The 26,188-nt window shown below is 43.9% G+C and overlaps 2 protein-coding genes across 4 annotated transcripts in view; one reads left to right on the plus strand and one right to left on the minus strand.

Moving 5' to 3' along the window:
• Window position 1: 1 nt before the first annotated feature.
• On the plus strand, window positions 2-12,111 carry PMM2 (phosphomannomutase 2). Its single transcript, XM_075899276.1, has 8 exons — window positions 2-140; window positions 825-936; window positions 3,087-3,163; window positions 4,352-4,443; window positions 5,772-5,871; window positions 6,569-6,644; window positions 9,379-9,494; window positions 11,596-12,111. The coding sequence occupies exons 1-8, from the start codon at window positions 72-74 to the stop codon at window positions 11,698-11,700; spliced, it is 747 nt and encodes a 248-aa protein (XP_075755391.1). The 5' UTR covers window positions 2-71; the 3' UTR covers window positions 11,701-12,111.
• A 5,393-nt stretch (window positions 12,112-17,504) lies between these two features.
• CARHSP1 (calcium regulated heat stable protein 1) overlaps window positions 17,505-26,188 on the minus strand; it is a 51,253-nt gene continuing 42,569 nt past the window's right edge. For all 3 annotated transcript variants that reach the window (XM_075899279.1, XM_075899280.1, XM_075899281.1), the window contains exon 4: window positions 17,505-19,113. In XM_075899279.1, coding sequence (XP_075755394.1) covers window positions 18,951-19,113 — 163 coding nt within the window. In that variant the 3' untranslated portion in view covers window positions 17,505-18,950. The remainder of the gene's footprint in view (window positions 19,114-26,188) is intronic.

Consider the following 26,188-nt stretch of genomic DNA (forward strand, 5'->3'; position numbering starts at 1 on the left):
TCCCGGCATCCCCCGCGGCTGGGTCGCGCAGACCCGGAAGAGAGTGAGGCGCCCTCTCATTCATCCGCAGCATGGCGGCGCCGGGCAGCAGCGTCCTCTGCCTCTTCGACGTGGACGGGACCCTGACCGCGCCCCGGCAGGTGGGCCCAGGGCCGGGGGCGAGCGGGTGGAGCGCGTTGCGGCGGGAGGGACCCTGGGCTGCCAGAGCGGGCGGTTGCTGCCCGGCCGCCGGGCACGGAGAGCAGAGAGCCCCGCGAAGCCGCCGGGCTGTGTCCCCACGCAGGGGCTCTGGGGAGCTGCGGCCGGTCGCGTGCAGGGGGTGCCCGCTGGCCGTTGAGGGAGCTGGGGGCGGAGCCTGTTGCTGGCGTTTGGGGGGGACCTGGAACTTCCCTGGTTCTCGGGCTCAAGGAGCAGCGTTGCCACCTGTTAACCTGCGTGATCTGCGCGAGCCGCTCCCTCGCGCACGGGCGTTGCGCCGACTTACTGATGCCCCTGGGCTCCGGGTGGGGAGGGGCTGGCTCCGTGGGGGGCTTGTCCCCGAAGGCTCATCACAAGCCACTGCGGGTTTTTAACGTTTAGCAGTAGGGAGAACACTCCATTAGCGAGCCGGAGGCTATAGTGACTTCCTTGTTGTTTAAGGGATTTTGCCTTCCGGGAATATTTTCTCATAGACATTTTTAAAATTTTTCTTATATCGCTTCTTAAAACCCTGCAGAGTTTAGTTCTCAGTGACCTTTCTCCCACTGCACTGTATTTTAATTCAACTGGTACTCATGGTAAAAGTAGTTAACTACCTTAAAATATAAACTGTTTATTTAATCTAGAAAATCACAGCAGAAATGGCAGAATTTCTGCAGAAGCTACGAAAGAAGGTGAAAGTTGGAGTTGTAGGTGGTTCAGACTTTGAAAAAATTCAAGAGCAGCTGGGAGATGATGGTAAGAAAAAAAAAGATGTAGCAATCCAAGTTGAAACGAATTCCTTATGAGGAAGTTCTGATGGGTAAATACAATCCCTTTCTCCCAGAGTTGGTCACGTCATTTTTCATTAAATGCAAACTTCCTTATTCTGAATATGTTTCTCTGATTTTACTATATTACGCCGATTTCATGAAATGTTAGTTAAGATATATTTTAACAATCTTTATAAAATGGAGTTGTTTGTATCTCATTACATAGTTTATCTAATGTGCTCATCCACGCAAGAGCTGATTTTTATTAAATAGTGCCTTTGAGATCTGGTTCTTTCCCTTTTTTAACTCTGTGTAAGGTTTTTAATGTGAAAGATCAGTATTAATTGCCTTTCATAATTCACAATTATGCATTCCCAATATATACTGACAAACATTTTATATAATCATGGTTTTACTTGGCCTGGAAATGGCCTTCCGAAGTCATCTGATTTTTAGTTAGCAAGAGCCAGATACCCCCAAATCATCTCCAGCAGTATTACAATTATTGCAGATGTTCAAATAAGGATGTGATTTCACAGCTTTTCTTGAAGCAGAATATTTAGAATATGCCACAACTGATCCTATAGTGGTTTTTTTTTTACTTGAATCCCAAGGCTGAGTTTTAGTTTCAGTAGACGTATTATACAACTTGTAGAACAATAAATAGTAGTATTGTACATTAGGAATGTAACATTCCGATTAATCAGCTAATCAGGTAGTGGATATAATTTCCATCGATTAGCCTGTAAGGGGGGGCACTTGCTAACCTGTTGCATTTCAAAGGCAGAGGTGCAGTGGAGAACCTGTGCGAACAAAGACCGAATCAGTCCCCGCTCATGTGGGGTCCCGAGTGCTGCACCTGTCCCTTTGAAATGTGCAAGAGCCACCCATAGCCCTTGAACATTTCAAAGGGAGAGGCACAGCAGTCGGGACCCGCAGGAAGGGACTCTGCTGTTTCCCCTGCTGTGCCTCTGCCTCTCTTCAGCACTGGCTCCTGTTTCCCTCCTTCCCTTGCTGCAGAGGCAGCAAGGGAAGAGGAGCAAGTCGTGACTCGACTACCTGATAAGCCTATGCTTATCAGGTAGTCAACTAGTCACTTACATCCCTATTGTACATTTTCCTATTGAAACATAGTCCGTGGCACAGAAGAAGCCATTTGGATTTATCATTTTGGAACCATATTTTTGTCTCCTAATTCTACTTACATATTTCAAAGGAGACTTGATCCTGTAATTCAGTTTAAAACACACACATTTTTATCAAGTAGAATTGCATTAAAATAATCTCCCTCAAATAGTAAACTTTTCTTTGTCCTCTTATTGATTTTTATGTCCAGATTGTTGTTCCAAGGTTTTGCAATGGTGACTGGATCCATGGCAATTTACAACAGGGGTCGGCAATAATTTTTTCAGGAGGGGCACTTCATAAATTTTGGTATGTGGTGATAGGCTGGTTCCAGGGGCCCCTGGAAGCGGTGGAGTCTTGGGTGGAAGGGGTTGAGGTGGGGCTACAGAAAGAGACATTTTGTGTGAGAGAGACTGTGTGACAGATTGTGGCACAGACTGGGTGTGTGTGACAGTGACACAGAGCATGTGTGCTCGCTAAATTTCTGAGCAGCCACGCTCTGTCTCTTTAAGGAAATCTGTCTTGTCTCTCTTCCCCCTTCTGCTCTCCTCTGAATCACGCTTTAGAATGGAGCAGCTCTGCTGATTGAGTGTGTTATTCTACCCCTGCTCTGCAGAGACAAGGTACAGGGGCAGGGAGACAGCCTGACTTCAGCACTTCCCTCGCCCCTCCACCTGAGTTTGCCCACCCCTGGTTTACAATAGTAAAGCACAACTAAATGTGCTAAGGATAGAGTCAGATCCTTCATGCTAAATGTATGTAACTTAACTACTTGCTATTCTCATGGTGTAAGATCCCAGTGGCTTCAGAAGGAGGAACAAATAGAAATTGCAGAATTAGGTCCTTTAAGTTTTTCATCAGACATTACAAGTGTATAGCTTCTGCTTAATATTCTAAAATTATTATTATTCTAAAATTATTATATTTTGATGTATTTAGTACTGAAAAGGTTTGCATACAATGAAGGAAAGACAAGATATAAACTGCAGCATTTTTTGTTTGTGTTTTTAGTTGTTGAAAAGTTTGACTACATCTTTCCAGAAAATGGTCTAGTCTCATACAAAGATGGGGTGTTGTTGTGCAAGCAGGTATGTTTAATAGATCTTATAAACTAATTGATTATTGTAAGGCTAAAATCTTTCAAACAAGATTTTTATTCTCATAATTCTGCATGGAGAATTGCCTGTCTTGTTTTGCAGCTGCAGTGATCATTTAATAGTCTGAAATTATTGCTTTATATATAGAATTTTATTTGTACAATTGACAGTCCATCTCCTCTCTTAAATCTATAGATTGACGCAAGATGTAGAGCCAGATCCTTACCTCAGACCTCCTGGTTTGCCCTGCTCAAAACCTGGTAGATTTGACTAGAGAATTTTTCCAGCACGTAAAATTCCTGAGTGACATCTTTCCTACTCTCTGGCATGGGGGTCATGGCTGGAGACCTCTAGTGATGCCCACTCATGGAATTTCTATAACAATTGGGCCTCATTTAGAACACCTTTGAGGCTACTCTAAATTATAGCTGGTCCTTCACAGGCCTGAGACTTGGGAAGTGGAAAGGGTGGCTTAAAGCCATCTCCTTTCCTTGACCACCAGTGGAATGTACCCCCACTGCTGCTTAGGAGCTAGCACATAGGGTGGCCTTGATTGAGTAGAGTATTTTTATAAGCTGCTAGAAATAATTTAAGAGGCTGAGAAAATACTGGTGATTAAATCTAATATTGTGATAATCTTCAGTGCCTCAATTTAGCTATTGGAGAATGGAAAATAAAATAGCTCAGGACCTGACCCATATCTTAAGGTACCGGTTCCCAACTTATTTGGCAACTGTTTCCCGCACTTAATTAAGCTGTACTAGCCCCTATCTACTCCTTTCCATTTCAGCATGCATTTTCTAACCCACAGTGTGAAGTAGGGGCATGGAGGAGCATGTTATACTGAGAGATAGTGTTCGTGTAAGCTGAGTGCAGATCGCTCAAAGTGCCCACAGTCGGTAACATGTGTTTCTATTGGTAGTACAAAAAACAAAAATTATTCCACACATGGATTAGAGGGAACATTCGTGAGAAGTGGTCAGTTGTGCAGCATAGCATTTTATAATTAAGGTAGAGAACGGGAGCCTACAGTACCAGTACTGCACATACACTGAGAACCACGTACTTAAGACCTGGTTTTCTGGCATCTGCTATACACGAGAATCTAAAACCTGTATTGTCAATAAGTTACTTTCAGAATTCTGGATCTATAGTTGATATGTCTTTTTGTATGTTTAGAGCATTCAGAGTCATCTGGGTGAGGACTTGCTCCAAGATCTAATCAACTACTGTCTGAGTTACATTGCGAAGATTAAACTGCCAAAGAAAAGGTAGGTATATGTGCATGCATAACTTAGGGAAGAGAGTATTCCTGCTTTGGGGTATTGATCTTCAGTAGGGAAGACACTGTCCAGTCATGTTACAAATGAATGGATTGTGTTTGAGTACATACTGTATAATTGAGAGAGATGTATGCTATTGTTCAGCAATCCCATACAGAAAAAGACAAGCTCCACTATTGGAGCAAGTGAAGGATCATGGGTAAAGATTATGCAACGTTGCTCAACAGGGAATTGTTTATTCTCCATAAAACAAATTGTAATATAAAAATCTAGATGGACAGAACATTGGGTGCTCATTGGGATACCTCTTATTTTTATTCCTTATGAAGTGCAGATTACATTTGGTGTAAAACATTTTCTTGAAGCAGTTGGAATTGAAAGGCATTGTTGCTTTTATAAATGAAAGTTGCAAGGTTGTCTTCTAAAATTTGAAATGAATTACCCTGCACAGTACTTGGGAATACAGAGGCTAGAGACACTGAGCTTGATCCTTTGGTCCATAAAGTTTGGCTACATCTTCACTGCGAGTTCTTCTGGCAGAAAGTATGCTAATGAGGGGCTCATTAGCATAAGTTGCAATCTCATTAGCATATTTTCTGCGGTTCCTTTTTGCGCAAAAAGAAACAGCAGAAAATATGCTAATACGATTGTGGCTTATACTAATGAGTCCCTCATTAGCATACTTTCTGCTGGAAGAACTCGCAGTGAAGACGAAGCCTTGGAGTAAAAGGTGTAAAAGCTACCCTTGCAGCTCCCCAGTATCAGGGTTGGCTAAGAACTGTCCTAAGGAGGCTTTTGGATATGACCCACCAGAGCCTCAGGAGGGGCTGATCCATTAGCCAGCAAATAACTGGTAGAGTAAAAGGGTGTGTTAGCTATGCATCCTTTTCACTGGGAGTGTCTTCTATACCACAGAACAGCATGGGTAATGTAGAGATGGCTAACTGGGCTGGGCTCCAGGCCAGGGAAATCAAATCCCATTCTGGCTACATTCACAAAGGAATAGGGGCTGAGCATCTGATCCACAAGGTCATGAGCACTTATCAGCAATGTGCAGGATATTCTGACATCCTAAGCCAGTTTCTATTTGGGCAGTTTGAAAAGCATGCTTGTGTTTTCCTCAGCTATAACTAATACAGTGGGTAGATGCAATGTCTATACTGTTTTCATCACATAATGCCATTTTTTGCTCTGCTCCTGAGAGCTCCAAAACTTCTTTTAATCAAGCGTCAGCAATGGGATCATAACTGAGTGTCTGTTGGATATATGTGGACTTGTGTCCATTTTCAGCAGTGACAGGTGACTCTTGTTTTCAGGGGTACTTTTATTGAATTCCGAAATGGGATGCTGAATGTGTCCCCTATTGGGAGAAGCTGCAGCCAGGAAGAGCGAATTGAGTTCTATGAACTTGATAAAGTGAGTCAGTTTTTAAATGGTTTACATCTCTTACTTCTCACTGTTCTAGGGGACACTGCCAGGATCAAATTCTATTTTCAAAAACTCCCCTTCCAGCACTTAACACCTTTCTCCCTGCTGTTGGTTGAGTTTCATTGTTCAAACTGCAGGAAATATAAAATAAGCTATCTGCTTTTTTACTTTCTCTGTCTGATGCTCTAGCACAATGCTATTGTGAGGCATTTACAAATCGCCTTTCTTTCCCATCCTGTATCAATCTCTCCAAAGCCCTCATCTGTCGGTATATTTTGAGTTCTTTATAGTTTCAATCATTGTATTTGCTTTTGTGGTCTTTGAAAATGAATGGAAGTGCTCTCTCATTACCTTTTCGAATACTTTTTAAATTAAACATATACTTGAGGCTTAAACTACTCAGCATTAGCCTTCTTTAAAATGTAGTTACATGTACCAAAGCAGAGAGATTTTTGTGCCTATAGTATAAGACTGGGAATTTTAAAATCTTGATTTTTTTTTCCTATAGTGTCTCAGACTTCAGACTACACAGGTATATGCTGCACAGAACTTAGCTCAGTAGTGCATACATGGACTTTGGAAGAAGCTAGCTAGAACCACAGTTCCCTGGTTAATATTGCGTTTTCTGCTACTGATTATTAAACATATCACTTAACTGATGCATCTTTGTTTTTGTTTTTAACAGAGGGAACATATAAGAGAGAAATTTGTAGCTGATTTACAAAGAGAATTTGCAGGAAAAGGCCTCACATTTTCTATAGGTATCACATTTTTTTAAAAAATAGGATTTCATTTTAAAAAATCATACCCTCTTGCCAAATTCTTCATGTTGCATGACTCAGTTGTCAGGGTGGGGGTGGCTACTGCCATTTTGTACAAGAAGACTCTTTAAGGCTTTCATTAGCTACAGTGAGGTATAAGACACCATAACAAAAGGAAAACTGCATCTCTTTTCATTAGTTCATTATTTTCTGATGTCACTCATACACATGAGTTTGCTTGACTTGTAAATGTCTTATACATTTCTTACTAATTAGAGATGTTTCTTCAGCCCACCACGTACATTAGAAATATCTACTGCATTAATACTGCTTCCATTACTAGCCTTGGCTTTTAATTTAAGTGATTGTATTGTGGGGAGAGGGGGAGGGGGAGGAGTGAGTCAGAAAGGAAATTCAACAGGAGACTCAAGATGCACAATAATTCTATACAGTAGGGATGTCTCTTTCTAGACTTGTCTTTTCTGTTTTTTCCTACTGAAAAAGTCTAGGCAAATTCTCCGGGTTTTTTTCCCCTCTTTCACAGTAGAAAGAACAAATTGTTGTCTGTCTCTGTCTCTGGCACTGGTAAACATCTGGGGCCACATGAATATGACAGGGCTGCCATGATCAGTCCTTGATGATGTCCACTTAGAGCAGAACATTTTCAAAATATCATGAAAATTCTCCCCTTTGAGACAGTGTGTCAAATTTCAATCCATGTTTAAGCTTGATATTATTAAAAATCTCCTGAAAAATATAGGTTTAGAATAAAAGCATCAACTCTAAGTTAACCATAATAGAGCAAAGATCTTTATTTTATAAGATCATGATCTTAAAAAGACAGATTTCTTCATTTTTGTATATTTCAAAATGTATGAAGTCTTGCTATGTAAACACAGTCCTACTCAAAAAACCAAGAACTCACCCACAATGCTGTCTATTCCATTGGAACATCGAGAAAAGAAGTAAGAGCTGATCTTGGGCTTTCCAAACAGGCTATTCAAATGGATTTGTTTCTCAATTATTGAAATTCTTACCTGAAAAACTTTCTTGTATTTGAGAACATCTTTTCCCAGGAGTTGGCTTGTATGCACTGGTCTGCACTGAGTAATGTAGCTTCCTTCCAGTGCTCAGGGATTAACTCAGTGAACGAGTTTCATTGTATATCTAGAAGTTCTCAAGCAAAAACAGCCATATTGAGGGTCTTACGATCCCCGGTGTGTGATATCCATGAAAATAGTCATTGTTTTTGGAGAGGTGATGAGGATTCTGTTGTGGGCTTCATTCAAAATGAATTTGTTCCGAGCCTAGGGTGATGATCTGAGGGTTATTATTAATACACAAAAACTTAATTTACATTCATTTTCTGCTGGTTGCATTCTGCAGCACTGCATTTGCACAGACTTCATAGTTCCTGCAGATTTCTTTGCTTCCACACAAAAAAACATCTGACAGGGAAGCCACAAGAGCAGTCGTGTGCTTCTTCACTGGCAGTGCACGCAAGTCACTTTGGACACACAGAGCAGCTGATGGAGACATACATCAGCAGGGAAGGGAGGAGCTGGACAATTGTGCTTGTTAGAAAGAGACACTCTGTCTTCTTATTGTGGTAGGCTCTGCATGGAAGCACAGGGCTTGGAGTGCTTCTGAAGAGACAGGCCTAGAGCAGGCTCTGTTCCCTCAGGCAGAGCTGAATGTAGCCGTGAATGTTTCCATTGTTCGTAAGGAGTTCCCCCGGGAGTACAGAAATGGTGTAACAATTGTAAGGGGCCTTCACATTGCCAGAATGGTGTAAAGGAACCTTCTTGTAAAGGACAGTATGGCGTTATAAATGCTAATGGTGCTTTAGTGATTAGAACTAGTTTAAAGTTTTAGACAAAAATATTTCCTGTCCAAATGTATTACATTTCTGGAGATGGTCAGGAGCCAGTATACATTCAGAGTTTGTCTCCAACCCTTCCCGGGGCTGATGTGCAGGTGAGTGGACTTTTAGGTCATCTCCTCACGTGTACTGACTCCTGCCAGCCCCCTTGTGCTGCTGCTTCTGATACAAAGGCAGCAGCATGGGGTGGCTGGCGGGACATGCAGGAAGCTGGACCTCACACACACTAGCTCTGGGTAGCTGCCTCCCTTTCCCATGTGTAACTGCTGAAATGTTCAGAGGTTACATGATTTACATTTTAACATCCCTACCTGCTACCCCTTCTGCCTCTAGAGCAAGGGTGTGGCACGATCTGCTATCACTCAAACATAGCCACTTGAAACATTTATTTTTAATTTTTTTGAGAGATCAGAATTGAAATTGGTCCTAGTGGAACTGCATGATACTATGATCAGGAAGAAATCTAACCCTTTTTAAAAATCAGTGTAATGTGGGACTACGAACACTGTCATGCTTAAGCAAATCCTGAGGTCTTACACCCTGTTGCTACAGGGTTTAGTTTGTTTGGGTGCACTAAACAAGTTTGAATTTCTTTGAAATTTAAATGAAAATCTGAATGTCCTGAGTATAGAACATTTTGTTTGTTAATAATTGTACGTTCCTGAAGTGCATGTTACACTGAAGTATTAATCTGTTCTCAGCCTTATCTTCATTTTACTGTAGTTTTGTCTGAGGCTTGGCTTCAGAGGAGTTCTGGGGCATCCTTCCTTCACAAAAGTAATTCTCCCCCCCCCCTTTTTTTTCCTTCCTTCCTTCCCCATAACATTTGCTTCTTGTTTACCTTCCATTTAGGGGGACAGATAAGCTTTGATGTATTTCCACATGGCTGGGATAAGAGATACTGCTTAGGAATTGCTGGCAAGGATGGATACAAGACTATCTATTTCTTTGGAGACAAGACCATGCCCGTGAGTACTTCACTATTTCTGCATATACATTTAGAAAGCTCCAGAAGCAGGACTTCTTAATCGGTCACATTGGAGACAGAATCCACACTGTGGCTCTAACCTTTTGTCAAACACATTTCCCTCTCTTAATATGCCTTATGTAGTATTAGGCAGGCACAGCATAGCAAGCAATTTGCCTCTATAGAGTGTGAGCAGTTTCCCCTCTTCTCAAAGGAATACAGTGCATCTAGAAGGTGTCATCGTCTCTTCAAACATCTCACTCTGATTGTGATTTCATGTGTCTATAAACTGGGAATAACTTGATTGAACCTCCTCATTCTTCACTATGGGATCAAAGTCCAGAGCCCTAAGGATGTTCTGGCTGCAAGCAGAAATGGATGGTATCTTGTGTGGTGCCATCTTGTTTATTTGCAATGCTGTAAAAAATCCTCTTTCTAAATGCAGAAGAACAAGAGGAACAGTTTCTTAATTTACAGCTCCCAAGCAGTTCTGGCCAACAGCAGATCCAAAACACATGCTCTGGTTTATTCCGGGGCCACAGTCTGCTGCTTGGCTTTCTTGCCCTTCTCTCTGTCCTCATTTGGTGTCATCTCTCCCACCCTCCCCTCCAACAAAAACTGTGCTGTGGAGCAGGTTCTCCCACCTTTTGTCTTAGGTGGGGACTTATGTTTACAGTTATGTAATAAAGTTTCCTCCAGCTCATAACAGTACTTATTAAAGGGAAATGTGGGGGAGTGGCTACGCTGCTGTCATCCTGTGCCAGCCCCCTGTCCAGCTTGTAATCCCCAAGACTGCATCTTTCAGGAGATGGGGTGCCATGTGGGAAGAGGGCAGGGTGGTGTCAAAGTGGGGAGGCTTGGGGGACAGGAACGTCCCCGTTTCTCTGCAGTACTCCTGGGCCAGATTGTGCAACTGCTCTGGCCAGAGTTTGAGATCCCTTGTTTGACACAATAAAATCTCTTTCCCTACCTCTACACAAGCTGTATGAGAAATCAGCTCTAACCTATTCAGTTTAAAATAATAAAAATTTGCTAGCTGAAAGGGCCTCTGGCATGTTACACACAAAGTGAGTTCGGCCTGGGCTCCTGCCTTATAACCTAAATTCTAAGGAGGGGAGAATGACACACTCAGGAGTGAAAGGGGTCACCAGTACACAAATTCTGAAAACCATTGTACCAGCCTAATTCAGTGGCTCATAACAGTGTATGCTGTGCAGTTTCAACATCTCAAGGACTCTGTGCATGAAACAAACTCCCTTCCAAATGTACTGGTACTGAACTGTTCAGCTGTGCTATGGGAGAGATTTTGCAGGTATGTTGGCAGACATCTGACCAATGCTGCTATATTGACAAAACTCCGGAGCATTAGCCCTGGCCTAAAGGTTTGTACTGTTTAGCTCCAGCTTTTTAAAAATGACTTTAGTATATATTTAATTATCACCATTTTTTAAAAAGACTGAATTTGTTAAATAGTAGACTAGAGAGATTTTTCTAAGAAAACAAAAGCATCTTGACAAGCATCTTGCTCAAACTCTGAGCATCTTGACAAGTAAGTGTACGGAGTCAGTCTAGTACTCTGTCTAGTCCAGTGGTTCCCTACCTTTTCCTGAATTGTCAAAATGGGTCCCTATCTGGAAGACTTGGTGACCCAAGGCAATTCAAAAACGAGAGGCGGAGGGGAGGCAGAGCCACCTGGGGAAACACACTTGGTGACCCTTTTGAAATGTAATGGCAACCCATATTTGGGTCCCAACCCATAGGTTGACAAATCCTGCTCTAGTCATTGCTATGCAAACCAGGTCTGAGCACACTGGTCCAGTGGCTTAGTATTTTGCTATTTTATACATGGTTAGGTGAGTTACAAGTGTCAGGTTAATGCAGCAGTAATTAATTCACATGCTGGTTAAGCCTGTGATATGTGCTGCACCATCTGACACTCCAGCAACCTTTTTAATGGATTGTTGCTCTTTTTGAGTTTGGAAACCATTCACATCCACCCTTTTCACAGCACACACAATTTCCTTAATGTCTACACGTGCATGCTCGCTTATATTGTGTATACAATGAAGGTAGCTTGCTTACTTTGTCCCTCTTGTCCACAGGGTGGAAATGATTATGAAATCTACACAGACTCCCGAACAGTAGGCCACAGTGTCACATCACCAGAAGACACAAGAAGAATCTGTGAAGAGCTGTTTTTTAAATAACTTTGTTTTCCTTTAGGATATGATAGCAGCCAAACACTGGGTTCAGATACAGTCAAGAAGAAATACCAAGCCTTTCAAATATGAAATATCTGTTCTTTTCAGTGGTGTGTGTTTGTAATGGTTCCTGAACAGAAGACATCCTAATAATTATGTCATAGACTGGAATGTTAAACAAATGTTGCTATATTTGATAGTTAGGAACAACTCTTTTGTATTTCCAGACAGGTTTAATTTAGTTATGTACTCATGTTTTAAAAATGAATGTGATCTAACTAGGCTACTGTTTTTTCTCTAAAATGGTACATCAGGGAACATAATTAATTAACTCCTACAACTAAAATTTTTCGATCAGATTAACACTACCTGATTAACTCCTCATAGGTTGAAATTAAAATGTCATTGTCTTAGCAATGTTTGTTTTGGTTTTAGATTTACTGGATTCTCTAAAGGAGGAAATGACACCATTAAGACAATGTGCTTTAAAATGGAGGTAGTAAAAAACAGGAAGCAAGACTTGTCACCTTCAAATAATCTTTCTACATCAAAGGTGTTTTTCTTACCTAATGAAATTGGATCTTTGAGGCTAAGATGGTAATTAAGAAATGGGCATTTTAACATTGGAAATACTGGAACCAGACACAGACTAAAGTGACTTTGTTTGAGGGAAGTTCCTTAAAGTGACTTGCATGAGAGTGCCGGGGGGGACAGAATATTAAGTTATGTATGTTTATATTTGGGGATGGGCTGGAGGTTTGGGTTTTTTTTAGTCTTTTTGGTTTACCTGAAAGATTGGAAAACCAAGCAGTTCAATTTTCTTCTTGTAATCCCATGACTAAATCATTTCTTACTTCTCAGTTGAGCTGTTTTGCTTACTGCACTTGCATCCAATTCCTCCGAATGCTTTGTTTGGATCAAACACTGTTCCCATTGTCCTTTAAGACCTCCAACAAAATTACTGCTGTTTAGATGCGTGATTTAAATAAGACAAACCATCATGTGCATAAAGAACAGAAAGGTACTGTGTGAATTACCTTTAAAATCTCACCCTTTACTGTGTTTTTCTTACAAAGATGGAGACAGTATGGGATAATTAACTTGCCAGTACAGTAATAATTCCCTGCAAACTAATTTGGACGGAGAGAGAGGGCTTTGTATATTTCAGGGGCAGAGAACCTTTTTTTGGTTGGGGACCACTGATGGACAGAAATCAGTCAGGGGCTGCACAGTGAGGAAAAAAAAACAAACAAAAAATCCTCCCCAGTATGGCTCCCTAATGCTGAGGGGAGCCCTGAGCTTCAGGGACAGGATCTAGACAAGCCAGGGGCTTCATCTTGCCCCCTGGTCTTAGGTTCTCCAGCCCTGGTATATTTAATAAGTTGAAGCATTAACTAGAGAGCAGAACATAAATTAGAGGCAAACATTCTGCTTTGCTCCTATCATTTCCCTTAATAGCCAGCTGTTCATTTAAGAACCAAAGAAAATAGCATATTGAAGATTTTAAACAAATTCTGTTTCCATTTATGTTTCATACAAAAATGAGAAGTTGGCAAACCTGGTATACAAATGTTACTGTGAGCTGAAGTCTTCAACTTACTGAGAAATTACCATTCTAAACTGAATTTTGTCTGAGGTACACAAATAAGCCTGTACATAAAGGCTGTGTCTAGACTGGCAAGTTTTTCTGCAAAATCATCTGATTTTGCGGAAAAACTTGCCAGCTGTCTACACTGGCAGCTTGAATTTCCAGAAAAGCACTGACGATCTCATGTAAGATCGTCAGTGATTTTCCGGAAATACTATGCTGCTCACGTTTGGGCAAAAGTCTTTTTCTGAAAGACTTATGCGCAAAAGGGCCAGTGTAAACAGCACAGTAGTGTTTTCTGCAAAAAAGCCCCGATTGTGAAAATGGCGATCGGGGCTTTTTTGTGGAAAACAGCATCTAGATTGGCCACGGACGCTTTTCCGCAAAAAGCATCCTGCCAATCTAGACGTGCTTTTCCGAAAATGCTTTTAACGGAAAACATGCCAGTGTAGATGTAGCCAAACAGTTTCCAGAAAGAACAGCTAACAGTGGCATACCTGATGCCACTAAAATAGTCAATTTGCTACGATGCCCCACAGGTGTGGTTAGTTCAGCCTTAGTCTAATTTCTTTCATCAAATAGCTATGCAAAGCTTAGTGCTGTGACTAGGAAGCCAACTACCTCTGGTTCCTTCTCTGCAGTAGACAATCAAGGATGTTCCAAAGCAGAGGGTGGGTATTGGAGCACCTGCAAGGACAGCCATCTTGATTATATTGTTGGGACTAGTGAACATTCCATTAGCAGGTGCTTGAGACAGCTGTCTGAGACCTGCTTTTAAAGCCTGTATGGCCCTATGCTTTGATGGGATATGGTAAAGCCAATGAGGTTATTGAAATGCTCAAGGGCTGTGTCTACATTGGCACCCTTTTCTGGAAAAGGAATGCTAATAAGTCAGAATTGCAAATGCCACGGGGGATTTAAATATTCCCCGCGGCATTTGCATGGACATGGCTGCCGCTTTTTCCCGGCTCGGGGCTTTGCCAGAGATAAGCGCCAGTCTAGACGGGATCTTTCGGAAAATAAAGCCTTTTCCGGAAGAGCCCTTATTCCTGATTTTAAGGGGAATAAGGGCTCTTCTGGAAAAGGTTTTATTTTCCGAAAGATCCCGTCTAGACTGGCGCTTTTCTCTGGCAAAGCCCCAAGCCGGGAAAAAGCGGCAGCCATGTTCATGCAAATGCCGCGGGGAATATTTAAATCCCCTGCAGCATTTGCAATTCTGACTTGTCTCATTAGCATCCTTTTTCTGGAAAAAGGATGCTAATATGTAGACACAGCTGAGGTGTTTTTCTCCTACCAATGGACAACTTTGGCAGGGATTAAACCAGAGGGTCTTCTGCTACTGGACAAATAGCAAACAACAACTGGGCTGAAATAAAATCTGAATAACTAAATAAAGGGAAAACCAAGACTCAACTGTTAATAAAGGTGGCAAACAGGCAGCTGAGAGCATGTGCTTGTATCCTCCAGTGGGGCAACCAGAGATTCTGACTTATGAAACATTTCAGACAAATTGCTAGCCGATTACTATGTAAGCAGAAGATCCTGCCCTTATTTTATAGCACTCCACTCTGAGGAGTGCTTTTATATTATTTCCTGTTTGGACCCTGCCCTCTGTGCCAAGCTTTGCTCTGTGTGCGGGGAGGCTGGTCAGGTACCAATTCTGGCAAAGTTCTCAGGCATTGAAAGTGGCTTGCAAATCAGCTATAGAGTCAGACTACAAGTTCATCTAGCCTGGTATCTTGCCTTCCAACAGTGGCCAATGCCAGCCACAGGAAAGCATCAAGTGCTCCATTCTGTGCCACCCCTGGCCTTCTGGGCACCCATGAAGGTGTGATGGTCCCTTTGAAAGTTAAGCTTCTGGCAGATCATTAGCTATTGAATTTTCTGACTGAGAAATTTTGAGGCAGAGAACAAGCCAGCCAATAGCAGACTAGGGATGTTTGCAGTCAGTGCTCCCTCTAATTTCTATGTCCATGTGCAGAATGAATGTTGATATGTGCACCAATAGGGAGATGATGTGCACATAAAATTCATTCTGCGGATGAGCTGTGGTGGGGGAGGAGCTGAGGGATTTGGAATGTGGGAGGGGGCTCGGGTGTGGGGGAATGAGGGCTCTGGCTGCAGGTGCAGGCTATGGGATGGAGCTGGAGAACAGTTGTTTATGGTGCACAAGGGGGTTCCAGGCAGGTACCAATGGGTTTGGAATTTGGGAGTGGGCTCAGAGCAGGAAGTTGGGGTAGAGGTGTGGGGTCTAGCCAGGAGTTAGGGTGCAGGAGTAGGCTCAGGATTTTGATGTGGGGTCCAGGAGGATGATGGAGGGGGCTCTAGGCTGGGACCAGAGGCTTTATATGTGGGGTGCTTACTTGGGGCAGCTGCTATGGGGGGGAAGGAAACAGATGGTGGATTCCCTCTCTAAGGGCAGCTCAATGCTACATTGAAAAGTCAATCTGAGTTACACAATTTGAGTTACACTATGAATATAATTCAAGTCAATGTAGCTTAGATCTACTGACTGCAGGGTTCACACCACATTCCATTGACAGGAGAAGCTCCTGTGAACTCCCCTTATTCATCTCATGTGTAGTCAATGTGTAAGTCTTCACTAGACCTGCTAAATTGACCCCTGGTGGATTTGGTAGCTACAGCATCAATCCCAGCTGTAGTCGAGGCAAGCCCTGAGTGTATGGTACAAGTGTTGTTCCTCATGCAAAGGGATGCAGATCCATTACAATAGACACCTGACAGAAAAACTGCAGCGATCCTTCCATGATTGCGGAGAAATTCCCTCACAACTTCATCTTCTGATGAAATAAATTACAAACCATGAATGCAAAGTACCTGAAGACACCAGACCTCTGTGGCATAGTTTTCTTCTGACCCCTACTGCTGATTCTGTGTAGTTGGAGCTGGGAGGAGGGTGAGGCATGGGGAGATGGGTGCATCCCATTAGACTTGCAGGGATTTCACAGTAAATTTATACTGATCTTAAGTATGAAGTGAGTTCTTGTTCTGAATAACCTTCCCCTTCTCCTCTAAGACTTGCATAGGAGGTGGAACAAGAGAGCCCCTGGTTTCCTCATAGCTGGCTCCAGACTTTGGCAAGTCCCTGCAGAATTCTAGAGGTGCCAGAGTTTTCAAAACCTTCCCTTCCCATTGGAACTAGTACAGGAAATCCTGGGACAGGAATGCAAACCTGAACAAAGATTAGAGGAAATCTGATCTAATGCAATAAAAGATGAACTTTGGTTCATTAGGACCCCACAGCTCCTGTGGTCACAAACAGTTAACTTCACTCATCAGGCACAGATAATATTTTATTAGTAGGGCACAATTCATTGCCAAGCTGTTCTAGAACTGTTTAAAAAGTGACCTACTATCTAACAACTGGACCAGTTCTCTCTTGCAAACACTGACATCTGTGTTCACAGCAGGGTGAATTTGTGCTGCTGGACATCCAAAATAAGAAACTAGTTATACCACTTTCTTAAAACTGACAGTTCATTCAGAGTAATGTAGGCTATTGATACTGATCCTTTAAAATGGTACAACTGTAACCATTCACATGCTGTCAAAGGGCTGGGCAGAGAGCCAGTAAAGGACCAGCAGGATATCCTGACCTCTACACAGGGCTGAAATTCACATACACTGTTCCAAAAAGGTAGCAAGCAGCAGGTTTATAATCACCAATGTGGCGATGCCACAAACACAAGCTGATTATACGTGTTTTTGTGTGCTGGATCTTAAAGGTGTTACACCTACCTTAGTGATAAGTTTTCTTCTGACCCCTACTGCTGATTCTGTGTAGTTGGAGCTGGGAGGAGGGTGAGGCATGGGGAGATGGGTGCATCCCATTAGACTTGCAGGCTGAAAAAGTCTCATTGGTCATGATTACACTGCTCAAAATAAACAAGCTTTGTGATTATCAAATAAACACCTGGATTTAAAAAAACAGAGTTTACTTAAAACCTAATGTCTTCTATAAAAGACAACACAGATCAGTCAACTTACACAACTGCTAGAATTAACTAATGTTCTTACCAGCTGGGAAACTGTAAAGTCACTCATTTTCTAACAAATAATCTGATATTGCACAGAAGTGATATTTGCAAACAACTTCACCCGCCCCAGGCCCACACCCATCCATATCCTCTACTTTTAATTCATACTAATGTTAAATACAGACTAGGTAGTGAGTGTGCATGCTGAAGATATCAAACAACAGTTATTAAATACATTTTTATTGTAAAGGAAGCAGGGAATATTAATAAACTACAGCTTACTAAACCCATAATAGAGGTTTTACATTTACAAGTGATTTAGTACAATAATTAAAAGTAAAACAAAAAATCACAGTAATTATTAACCTTCACATTTCTGTTCCTGTAATCACGGAAGATTAGAATTGGTTGGGACATTTCACCTTTTTCTGTGAAATAGCGTCATCATGCTTTCCACATCAGCTCAAGTACTGCTTTAGGGAACAGGCAAATTCCATGTAGCTAAGAGATGCAAGTGTCACTCCAACTGGGGGGGGACAACTCTTCATTTGGAAAACTTAGGAAGGACAAGCAGTATCAGAGCTGGTGCAGAAATGAATATAGTTACAGTAGTTTGCCTGAAAGCCTACAGAGACAGAAGCAGAGATTCTAGGTGGTGGTGGTAGCAATATTCAATGCAGAGCAAGTGTTGCAGGAAAACATGACTGCAAGCATTCACTATAAGGCTTTATAACTCAAGCTAACGAACTAACTTGCACAACATTTTATATACAGTGATCTGACCATGGCAGAACAAGCAAAGTGAATGTATAAATGCTAATGAACTATGGCAGTTACGAACTACTTTCTCAAGCATGCATATATGAAAAAAATCAAGGCAGCGTAAAGATTTCATTAAATTCAGGCACCATCAGAGGCTGTGAACCACTCCCACCTCTGCTGCTTTGCTACTGCTTAGAGTGAAGCAACCTACTTTTGTAACTACTGCCCTGTAAATCTGTTGCTAATCACCCATCAAGGCACACAAAGTAAATTCATAAACAACCCACATTTCATAAAGCTAACAATTCCACACTCCTGCACATAGCTAATTTCCAACCCTTCCACCTGACAGTTACTAAGAAGGTGCTGTCAAAACTGATAACAGTTAGATTACACCTTTCTTGAGTGTGCTTGTTATTTAGCTTGTGAAGAAAACAAATTGAAGCAAGGAAACTTGCTCTCTCAAGTACATTTACTGAGAACCTTGCTAGCAGTAAGCCTGAGCAGTCTGCACATTTACAGCAATTTAGCTCAAGGGAGCAATATGTTACAGGTAGATACTGGGCCTCGAAGTGGAGTTCCTCAGTGCTGCCTTTTTGATAGAACAGCTATCATGCTGACCTGTTTTCAAGTTCCTAACATCTTTGGGCATCTACTATCCTTCAGGTCACAAAAGCAGACAAGCCCGGCTAGTTTTTCTTTCTCTTTTTAATAAATAAACTTGTGGAAACTTCCTTACGCTATTTTTTCCCTTAGAGTTTGTATACTGTTTTTAAGTATCATGCCTATTGTAAAAATGGTAATTTGGCCAATGCCAACCTAACCCGCTCAATATATAAAATAGTCATTTGTCAACGTGAAAGTCAGTTGCGCAGTGTGTTCAATGGTACAGCATCATGCTGGATACCTTAGGAACTGAGAACATGGCCTGACCAGGTCTCATGTTTTGTTCCAGGTGCTAGATGAGTAATGATGACGTCTACAGCCTGCAGCTTCTCATTCTTAGGTGGGATAGTGCACATCTTGTAGGTGACTTCATCGCCAGCCACTGGAACGTACTCTCCTTCAATGCTGTTAATGGGAAAAAAGAGGACAGGCTCTAGGTGAATGTATTCTGGGACTGGAAGAATAAGTACAGGCTGAAGCTCTCTAATCCAGCAATCTCTGCTTTGGCAACATCCGTGGTCTGGCATGATCTGAGTTAAGTCAAATGTCCACTTTTCATGGGTGTGGTCAAGTGTCCAGTGGTCCTATAAAGTGTGTTTACAGCCACCAGTTCTGGCTCAGTGTTTTGTGCTGTTATTTAGCTCCAATTTAGCCCTAAATGTCTTCTAAGAGCCCAGTAAGCAGTGGAAGTGTTGGTAATGGTGCTAGATAATACTGACCTCCCGTCGTATGGCAAATTCTCTAATTCGGCATGGCTCAGGACCGGTGTTCCCTCTAAGGCAGTGGTCACCAACCAGTAGATCGGGATCTACTGGTAGATCTTGGAACCTCTGACAGGTGATCCTGAGAGGTTTGGCCAGGAGGCTATCAAGTGCTGGCACTTAAACTTCCCCTCTCAGCACTGCCGTGCTGCTCCTGCCCTCTGCCTTGGAGGTGCCCCTCACCCCTGGGAGCCTCCTGCTTGCTGTACAGGTCACAAGCACAAGGGGGAGTGCTGATGTCAGCGTGTCCCTCCCTCCACCCTGTACCCATCTCCAAAGAACAGAGGGGGGCAGGGATGGAGAGAGTTTGCTGGCTGCTTTGGGAGTGGTGCATGGTCAAGATAGGGGTGAGCCTGCCTTAGCCCCCTGTGGTAAGCAGTGCCCAGCTGTAGCTCGCATTCCAAACCCTGCCCCCAGTCCTGAACCCCTCCTGCACCCCAAACCCTTGCCCCCAGCCTGATAAAAGTGAGTGAGGATGGGGGAGGGAGGACGGAGTGAGCAGGGGCAGGGCCTCAGAGAGGGGGTGGGAAGGAGACGGGGCCAGGGTATTTGGGTTTGTGGTAGATCCTGGATTGTGCTTAAATTCAAAAAGTGATCTCATGCTTAAAAAGATTGGGGACCACTGCTCTAAGGTGTGTGGCAGCTCAGCTTCACAGGTGATTCATCAGCCCTGCCCAGTCAGACAGCTCTATGCACTGAGCCCTGAGCCTCTGATTGGGCAGGGCTGATTAAGGTGTGCTGCCGCGCAGCTTAGAGGGACGCTGGTCAGGTCCTCAGGGTGCCAGACTACAGAGGTTCTATCTTTACTTGCACTGCCTCTTCTATTGCTAAAGTCTTGCAAATCAGTGAATATCCGCTTTATAGCCGCAGGTACCCACAGACGGATGCAGATATCTGTGGCTCATTTTTGCAGATTCAGATTCAAATTTTGTACACAGAGCCCTGAAAATTTGTGGATATCTGCTTTACTCACAGTTAAATTACTCACAATTTAACATCCCTACTGCGAGATACCAAAGCAGCCTCTGTTTGCGGGAAGCTCCAGGCTCCCCAGGAGCTCCCGCCCTGGCAGGGTTCTTGTACATTTCAAAAGCAGAAATGGATGTGGACAGCCCCAGCTCATTTTGGATACGGATGTGGATGCAAATTTTGTCTCACCACAAGGCTCTGCCTATTGCTTGGTAGTGTCATCAGCTCCATAACCTGCACTTTTCTTTCACATTCAACTCCTGTCTATGGACCCACACGGCAACCCAGCCCTCTGACCTATATACACTCTTTCTGGACCCCCACTTTAAGAAAGGGAGAGCCCTATGGAGAGACTCCATTTCCTGCTGTGGTTCTTCCTGTGGGGTCAAAAGTTTCTATGCTCTCATTGGTGACTCTTTGGGACCCACACAAGCAGCAGAAGTTTTGCAGCAACCCAGAGCATCTGTCTGAAAACAAGCCAGCGGTTATTAGTCACCCGAACGCACTAGGGTAGGATCTCTAGATTCAAATAGAAAAGCAGAGCTTACACAGATATCTATGTGAGCAGTACACCCTGCATGTAGCCCAGAGCATCCAGTACTCAACTGGGGCTAGGTGGCACTTGGCAGCCAGGTTCTCAGTACAGTGAGCAGATACCTGTTTCTCGGTTTCAAATTGCAGTTTTGCTGATCACCACCACTCATTAGAAGTTAATATCTAGTCACCGTCTTCCACTGTATCTCCAAGAGCTACACTTGCCATGAAGATGCTGATGAGTCTTGAACATTGATCCACACCAGCGTCAAAGGTAAGGACTGCTTATGTGACTGTCCCAGGAAAGAAATTAACCCAAGTGAGGTGGGAAACTGAGTCACAGCTATTTGTCCATAAATACAGGTATTTCCCACCTTCTCCACACCTGGCTTTCAAGACACCTTTTTGCAGAGATGCCAGTCAGAGTGCCATGACACCCTGAGAAGAAAGAGACATGTGAAAGCACTAAGGCTGAATCAGATCAATCAATGCCTCAGTCATAACTGCATGGTTATTCCATGAGATCACTGCGGGCTACAATTAAAGATTTCCCTAAATTGTGTAGTTCTTAGCTTAACTGCCTTGGATTTCTTTTAAACATCATCTTAACTCCTGGACTTTGGGAGAATTACAATATCCTTGTGACGATTACTTTAGGTTACTGTGATATACTCTCAACCTTCATTCCCATTTTTCTCTAGGGGAACAGACCGGACACTGAAATGAATATACAAGAGCTGTGGTCTCCAACGAGGTGCCCGCGGGTGCCATGGTGCCTGCTGGGGCATTTATGTGCGCCCACCAAAACATCTGGGCTGGCCCCGCCCCTGGCGCTCGGCAGCCACGAAACGTTGGGGACCACTGTACAAGAGAGTCTCAAACGCCTTAGAGTTCTCTAAAGCTTCATGCTATGCAAAAATTCTAAATGTGGGCCCCAGGGAGCCGAATGTTGAGCCATCTTCTGTATCCTCTAGCACAATACTTGCCCCCTTTTACCTTATAGCTGTGAATAACAGTAGTGTTAAGCTTGGTACACAGGCCCACCAACCAAGCTTGGTACACAGGCCCACCAACCAAGTGCACTCAAACTGCATAGTCAGCTCATCACTTGGTAGATGTTTATGTGATCCAAGCAGAGCCCGCCTGCAAAGACTGCCTCTCCTGCATGCTCCTAGTTCCCAGTAGCAGGGTCAGTCATACAGAACTGTAAAGGTGACTGACCCTCCTCGCTTTCACTGACTGCTTCTAACTGTTGTAGCCCCCCACCCCCTCCAGCTGCCTGTGGCTAACAAAGCAAACACAGCAGGCAGCTGGGCTTACAGCTCAGCCCCAGCAGTGCACTCTTGAAGGCTGTGGGAGCCCAAGTGATTAATGATTTTCTAGCCAGCTCTCGCTACATGTTTCCCTAACATGAGTTAAAAAACAGCTGCAGAGCCGCTCCTCTTTCCCACAGAAATACCACTCCAGACAGACCAGCACAGAGCACAGCAGCCAACGGGGCCTCGGTGTAAAACTGCACGAGCAGTGGGAAAGTAACCTGAAAGCAGAAAAGCTTTCCCGGAGGACCTATGTTAAGGTTTCCATCCTGCTGTAATACCAGCTCCACATTCAATGCAGCCCCAATTCCACACACTCTGAGCCAACTGACCTTTCCCTCCCATGGCTCCAGGCTGCTCTGTCAACCCAATGCAGCAGCACATCCAGTGCCAGATTAGTGTATGGGCTTGTGGGGGCCTGGCCAGGTTAGAAGCAGGAGCTGGGCCATGGTAAGAGCTGTCCAGGGAGCCTGGGTCGCTGTGGGAGCCCTGGATCCTTCACCTGCCTGGATGGGGGGAGGCAGGGGAAGACCACTCCCCCTGGCCTCCCAACAGCCACGGCAGGTGGGCTCTAGGGCAGGCTTTAGGGGTGAGCCACCAAAACAACCTCCCCAGGCCAAGGGAGAGGGGTGTCTGTCTCCATGTGGTAGTACAGAGGTACATGCTACTGGCTGACAGGAGAGCCACAATCTCAGAGAGGGACTGATAGGAAGATAAAACAGGAAAACCTCTTGCTCCTATGTACCGATGAATATTTGAAAATAAGGCTGAGTTTGTCAACGCTACTTAAGGGCTTTGGACACTGTGATGGATAGGAGGAGTGCTGGCCAGCACTTGGTGACTAAAGGGTTAAACTCAGGTACCTAGCACGAGTGTGGGCAGAAGGCCAGAAGAACCAATAGGATACAGCGCTGAAATCTGAATTAAGATACAGATACTTCTTGTCTGCTCTTCCTTTGTGTGAAGGGCGGGAGGGAGCAGATGCAGTAATCAGAATGACCATGCCTATAGGAAATAGTGGACATGGCAGTGAACTGGGCATTGAAGTACGGAGCAGCACGGATCGTGAGTAGAGGGAAAAGGTGAATTTAGTCCTGATCAGGGCATTTTTCTTTGGTTTGCCTGATTGGTTAAACTCCTCTGTGTGACTCTGTGCCTTCCCTCCCCCATTCACTATCTAAGAGCAAACCCAGAGATGTTCTCTGCATTTTAATTTGTTTTACTCAGTTGCTCTGTAACACCTAGCAACCAAGTAAGCTTTATCGAGGATAGCTGTTTGTTTTGTTAATAAAATCCCCTTTTTTAAGGCAGCGAATTCATTCTTGTGTCTGTCTGTGTTATGAATGCATGAGACTAAGAGGTCAGATACCAAAGACTGATGTTTTGTTTTATCTCTGGGTTTTTTAAGCTCTCTTGTGGTAAAGCAGCTTGGGGGTACCCCTCTGGAAGAAGTCCAAGTGTTCCCTCCTGGGTTCAAGAAGAAAGAGGTTTTCCTTTTTTCACTTGGTGGTGGCAGCAACCCCCAAAAATCAGTGAATCTGTGACTCTGGGAAGTTTTGTAAGCAGAGGCTAGAGAGGCAAGGTATTTACGGTCTCTTGCGTGCTCCCACCTTCTGCACTTGGAGTACCAGAGTGGGGATCAGCCCTGGCAGACACCAACTGCCTTTAATTTTACATTTAAATTGAATTCTGTATTTAAGTCTTTTGGGGAGAATTTGAAAATCTCAGCCAAAATACTAAACTAGAAAATGTCGCAGACTAAGCATAGAATTGAGAAGTTTCTATGCTTAAAACATATATTAAGTTTTATACTGTCTATCAACTCTCACTTCCCATCACAATGCACTGTGATGATGTTGAGTATCTTACATTGCACTATTTTAGGAAGGTCAGTACATGAAGCAATGAGGGGCACTTATTAAAAAATTGTCTAAATATGGAATGTTACAGTCTCACAGTTGCTAAGAATATCAACAAGGCTCTAGTTTACCCTTCAGGGATGAAGACAAGGTCCTTTTAGTACAAGCACTTTCAACATGATCAAAATATGTCAGAAGGAACAATCCTGCATGGCAGAGAGTTACCCTATATAGCTAGTTTCCATGCTTCTATGATCTACAAATCTTGCATACTTTGTGACACTGATTTAAGTAGGGATGTTAGAGAACGTGATTTTTAGTAACGTAGTTTTTTGTGTAGCCGCAAATATTCTTATCAGTTACTGAAATGGCCCCTGGGGGCGGGGCCACAGCCAGTGCTCTCCCGGTCCCACTCCTGGGGAGCCCACTGCCAACCTGTGCTGCTGCCTCTATATCTGAGACAGCAGCGTGGGGCGGCAGGTCCCGGGGACCCCGAAATTCAGAAGGACAGAGGCCGCTCTTGCATCTCACAGTAGGGATGTTAAATTGCGAGTCACTGACCAATCAAATAGTCGATGCATTTTACATGGAGCCCAGGGTCAACTGGGGACCCCCCGCTGGCGCTGCTACTTTGAAACATCACAGGAGCCCGGCATCAGGCTCCTCGCAACATTTCAAAGTGGCAGCACCCCACGGAGACCAGGATCAGCTGGAGACTCCCCTGCTGACTCCGGGCTCCATGTGGGGCTGCTGCTTTGAAACGACGCAGGGAACCCAGTCAAAACGACATTCATTTCAAAGCAGCAGCACTTTTGAGTCCACAGCTGATCCCAGGCTCCACGCAGCGCTGCCACTTTGAAATACCACATGCAGCCTGGGGACACCCCAACTGGCCCCGGACTGCACGCGGTGTTTCAAAGTGGCAGCGCCGCACAGAGCCCGGGGTCAGTGGGAAAGACCCAGCTGACCCGGGTTCCATGTGACACTTTCGCCTTTGAAATGTAGCAACAGCTCTAAGGGTGTTGCCTCACTCCAAAGGGGAAGGCACCCTAAGGACTAATCAAATAGTTGATGAAAAATGCATCGACTATTCAATTAGTCAATTACTCACAATTTAACATCCCTACTGCGAGATACCAAAGCAGCCTCTGTTTGTGGGAAGCTCCAGGCTCCCCAGGAGCTCCCGCCCTGGCAGGGTTCTTGTACATTTCAAAAGCAGAAGCCCTGCAAGGAGCGCCCCCGCTGGTCCCATGCTCCCTGTGGCACCTGAGCCTTTAAAGAGCCCCGCAGAATCACAGCAGAACCGGCGTGATGGGAGACTGCTTCAGTGTCCGCTCGTGCCATTTCCTGCTGTGACTCTACCTCCCCGGCCCCCCACAGAGACAGTGCTGGGGGGAACCAGCTTTTAAAATTCAACCTATGACTCAGCCAAGATATTTCATGGAGCAGGGAGAGAGAGAGTCTAAAACACGTTATAAAACCCCAAAGGGATGCTTAGTCCATCTTTGGGCATGTTCAGACAGCATAGCAATGGGATGGCAACTTCACAGAATCATAGTTTAACATCAACAGACTTTGTTACTGTTCACAGCAACCGATAGCTGACATCACTTTAGCTCACTGCTGAGCAAGGTTCCCTCTAATCTGTGCGGTAACACGGCCATGCAGCTGCTTAATAAGCCCTGTCCAGAGATTCAGGGCTACCACATGTCACGTGACTGGATTTTAGGGGAGCAGCCAGATCACTGTTGCACCCGTCCGGGTGGGGGGGGCATTTGCCCCAAAAAGTTGGTACAAAGGGGGTCATGCAAGGTGTCAAATGAAAGCTTATCTTACACTGATTCTATATATGCTATTCATGTGATTGTATAATGTCTGTGTGTGAAGTTATAAGCATGTACTTTGTGTGGATACCGAATGTTTCTCTGTATGTGGCTGAGCAATGGTCAAAGAAGCTCAGCCTATGGACATGCTAATGACCAAGTCTCCATGGAACAACAGCCCTCAATAGGTCAAGGACACACCTCAAGAATCGTGACTG

This window comes from Pelodiscus sinensis, chromosome 16 (assembly GCF_049634645.1).
Source record: "Pelodiscus sinensis isolate JC-2024 chromosome 16, ASM4963464v1, whole genome shotgun sequence".
NCBI lineage: Eukaryota > Metazoa > Chordata > Testudines > Trionychidae > Pelodiscus > Pelodiscus sinensis.

What these genes read in the sequence shown, in the direction of transcription:
- PMM2 (XM_075899276.1), top strand. Translation starts at nt 72, where the DNA reads ATGGCGGCGCCGGGCAGCAGCGTCCTCTGCCTCTTCGACGTGGACGGG. An exon ending in CCCTGACCGCGCCCCGGCAG is followed by an intron (nt 141 to 824) that starts GTGGGCCCAGGG and finishes TATTTAATCTAG; the next exon opens with AAAATCACAGCAGAAATGGC. An exon ending in TTGGAGACAAGACCATGCCC is followed by an intron (nt 9,495 to 11,595) that starts GTGAGTACTTCA and finishes TCTTGTCCACAG; the next exon opens with GGTGGAAATGATTATGAAAT.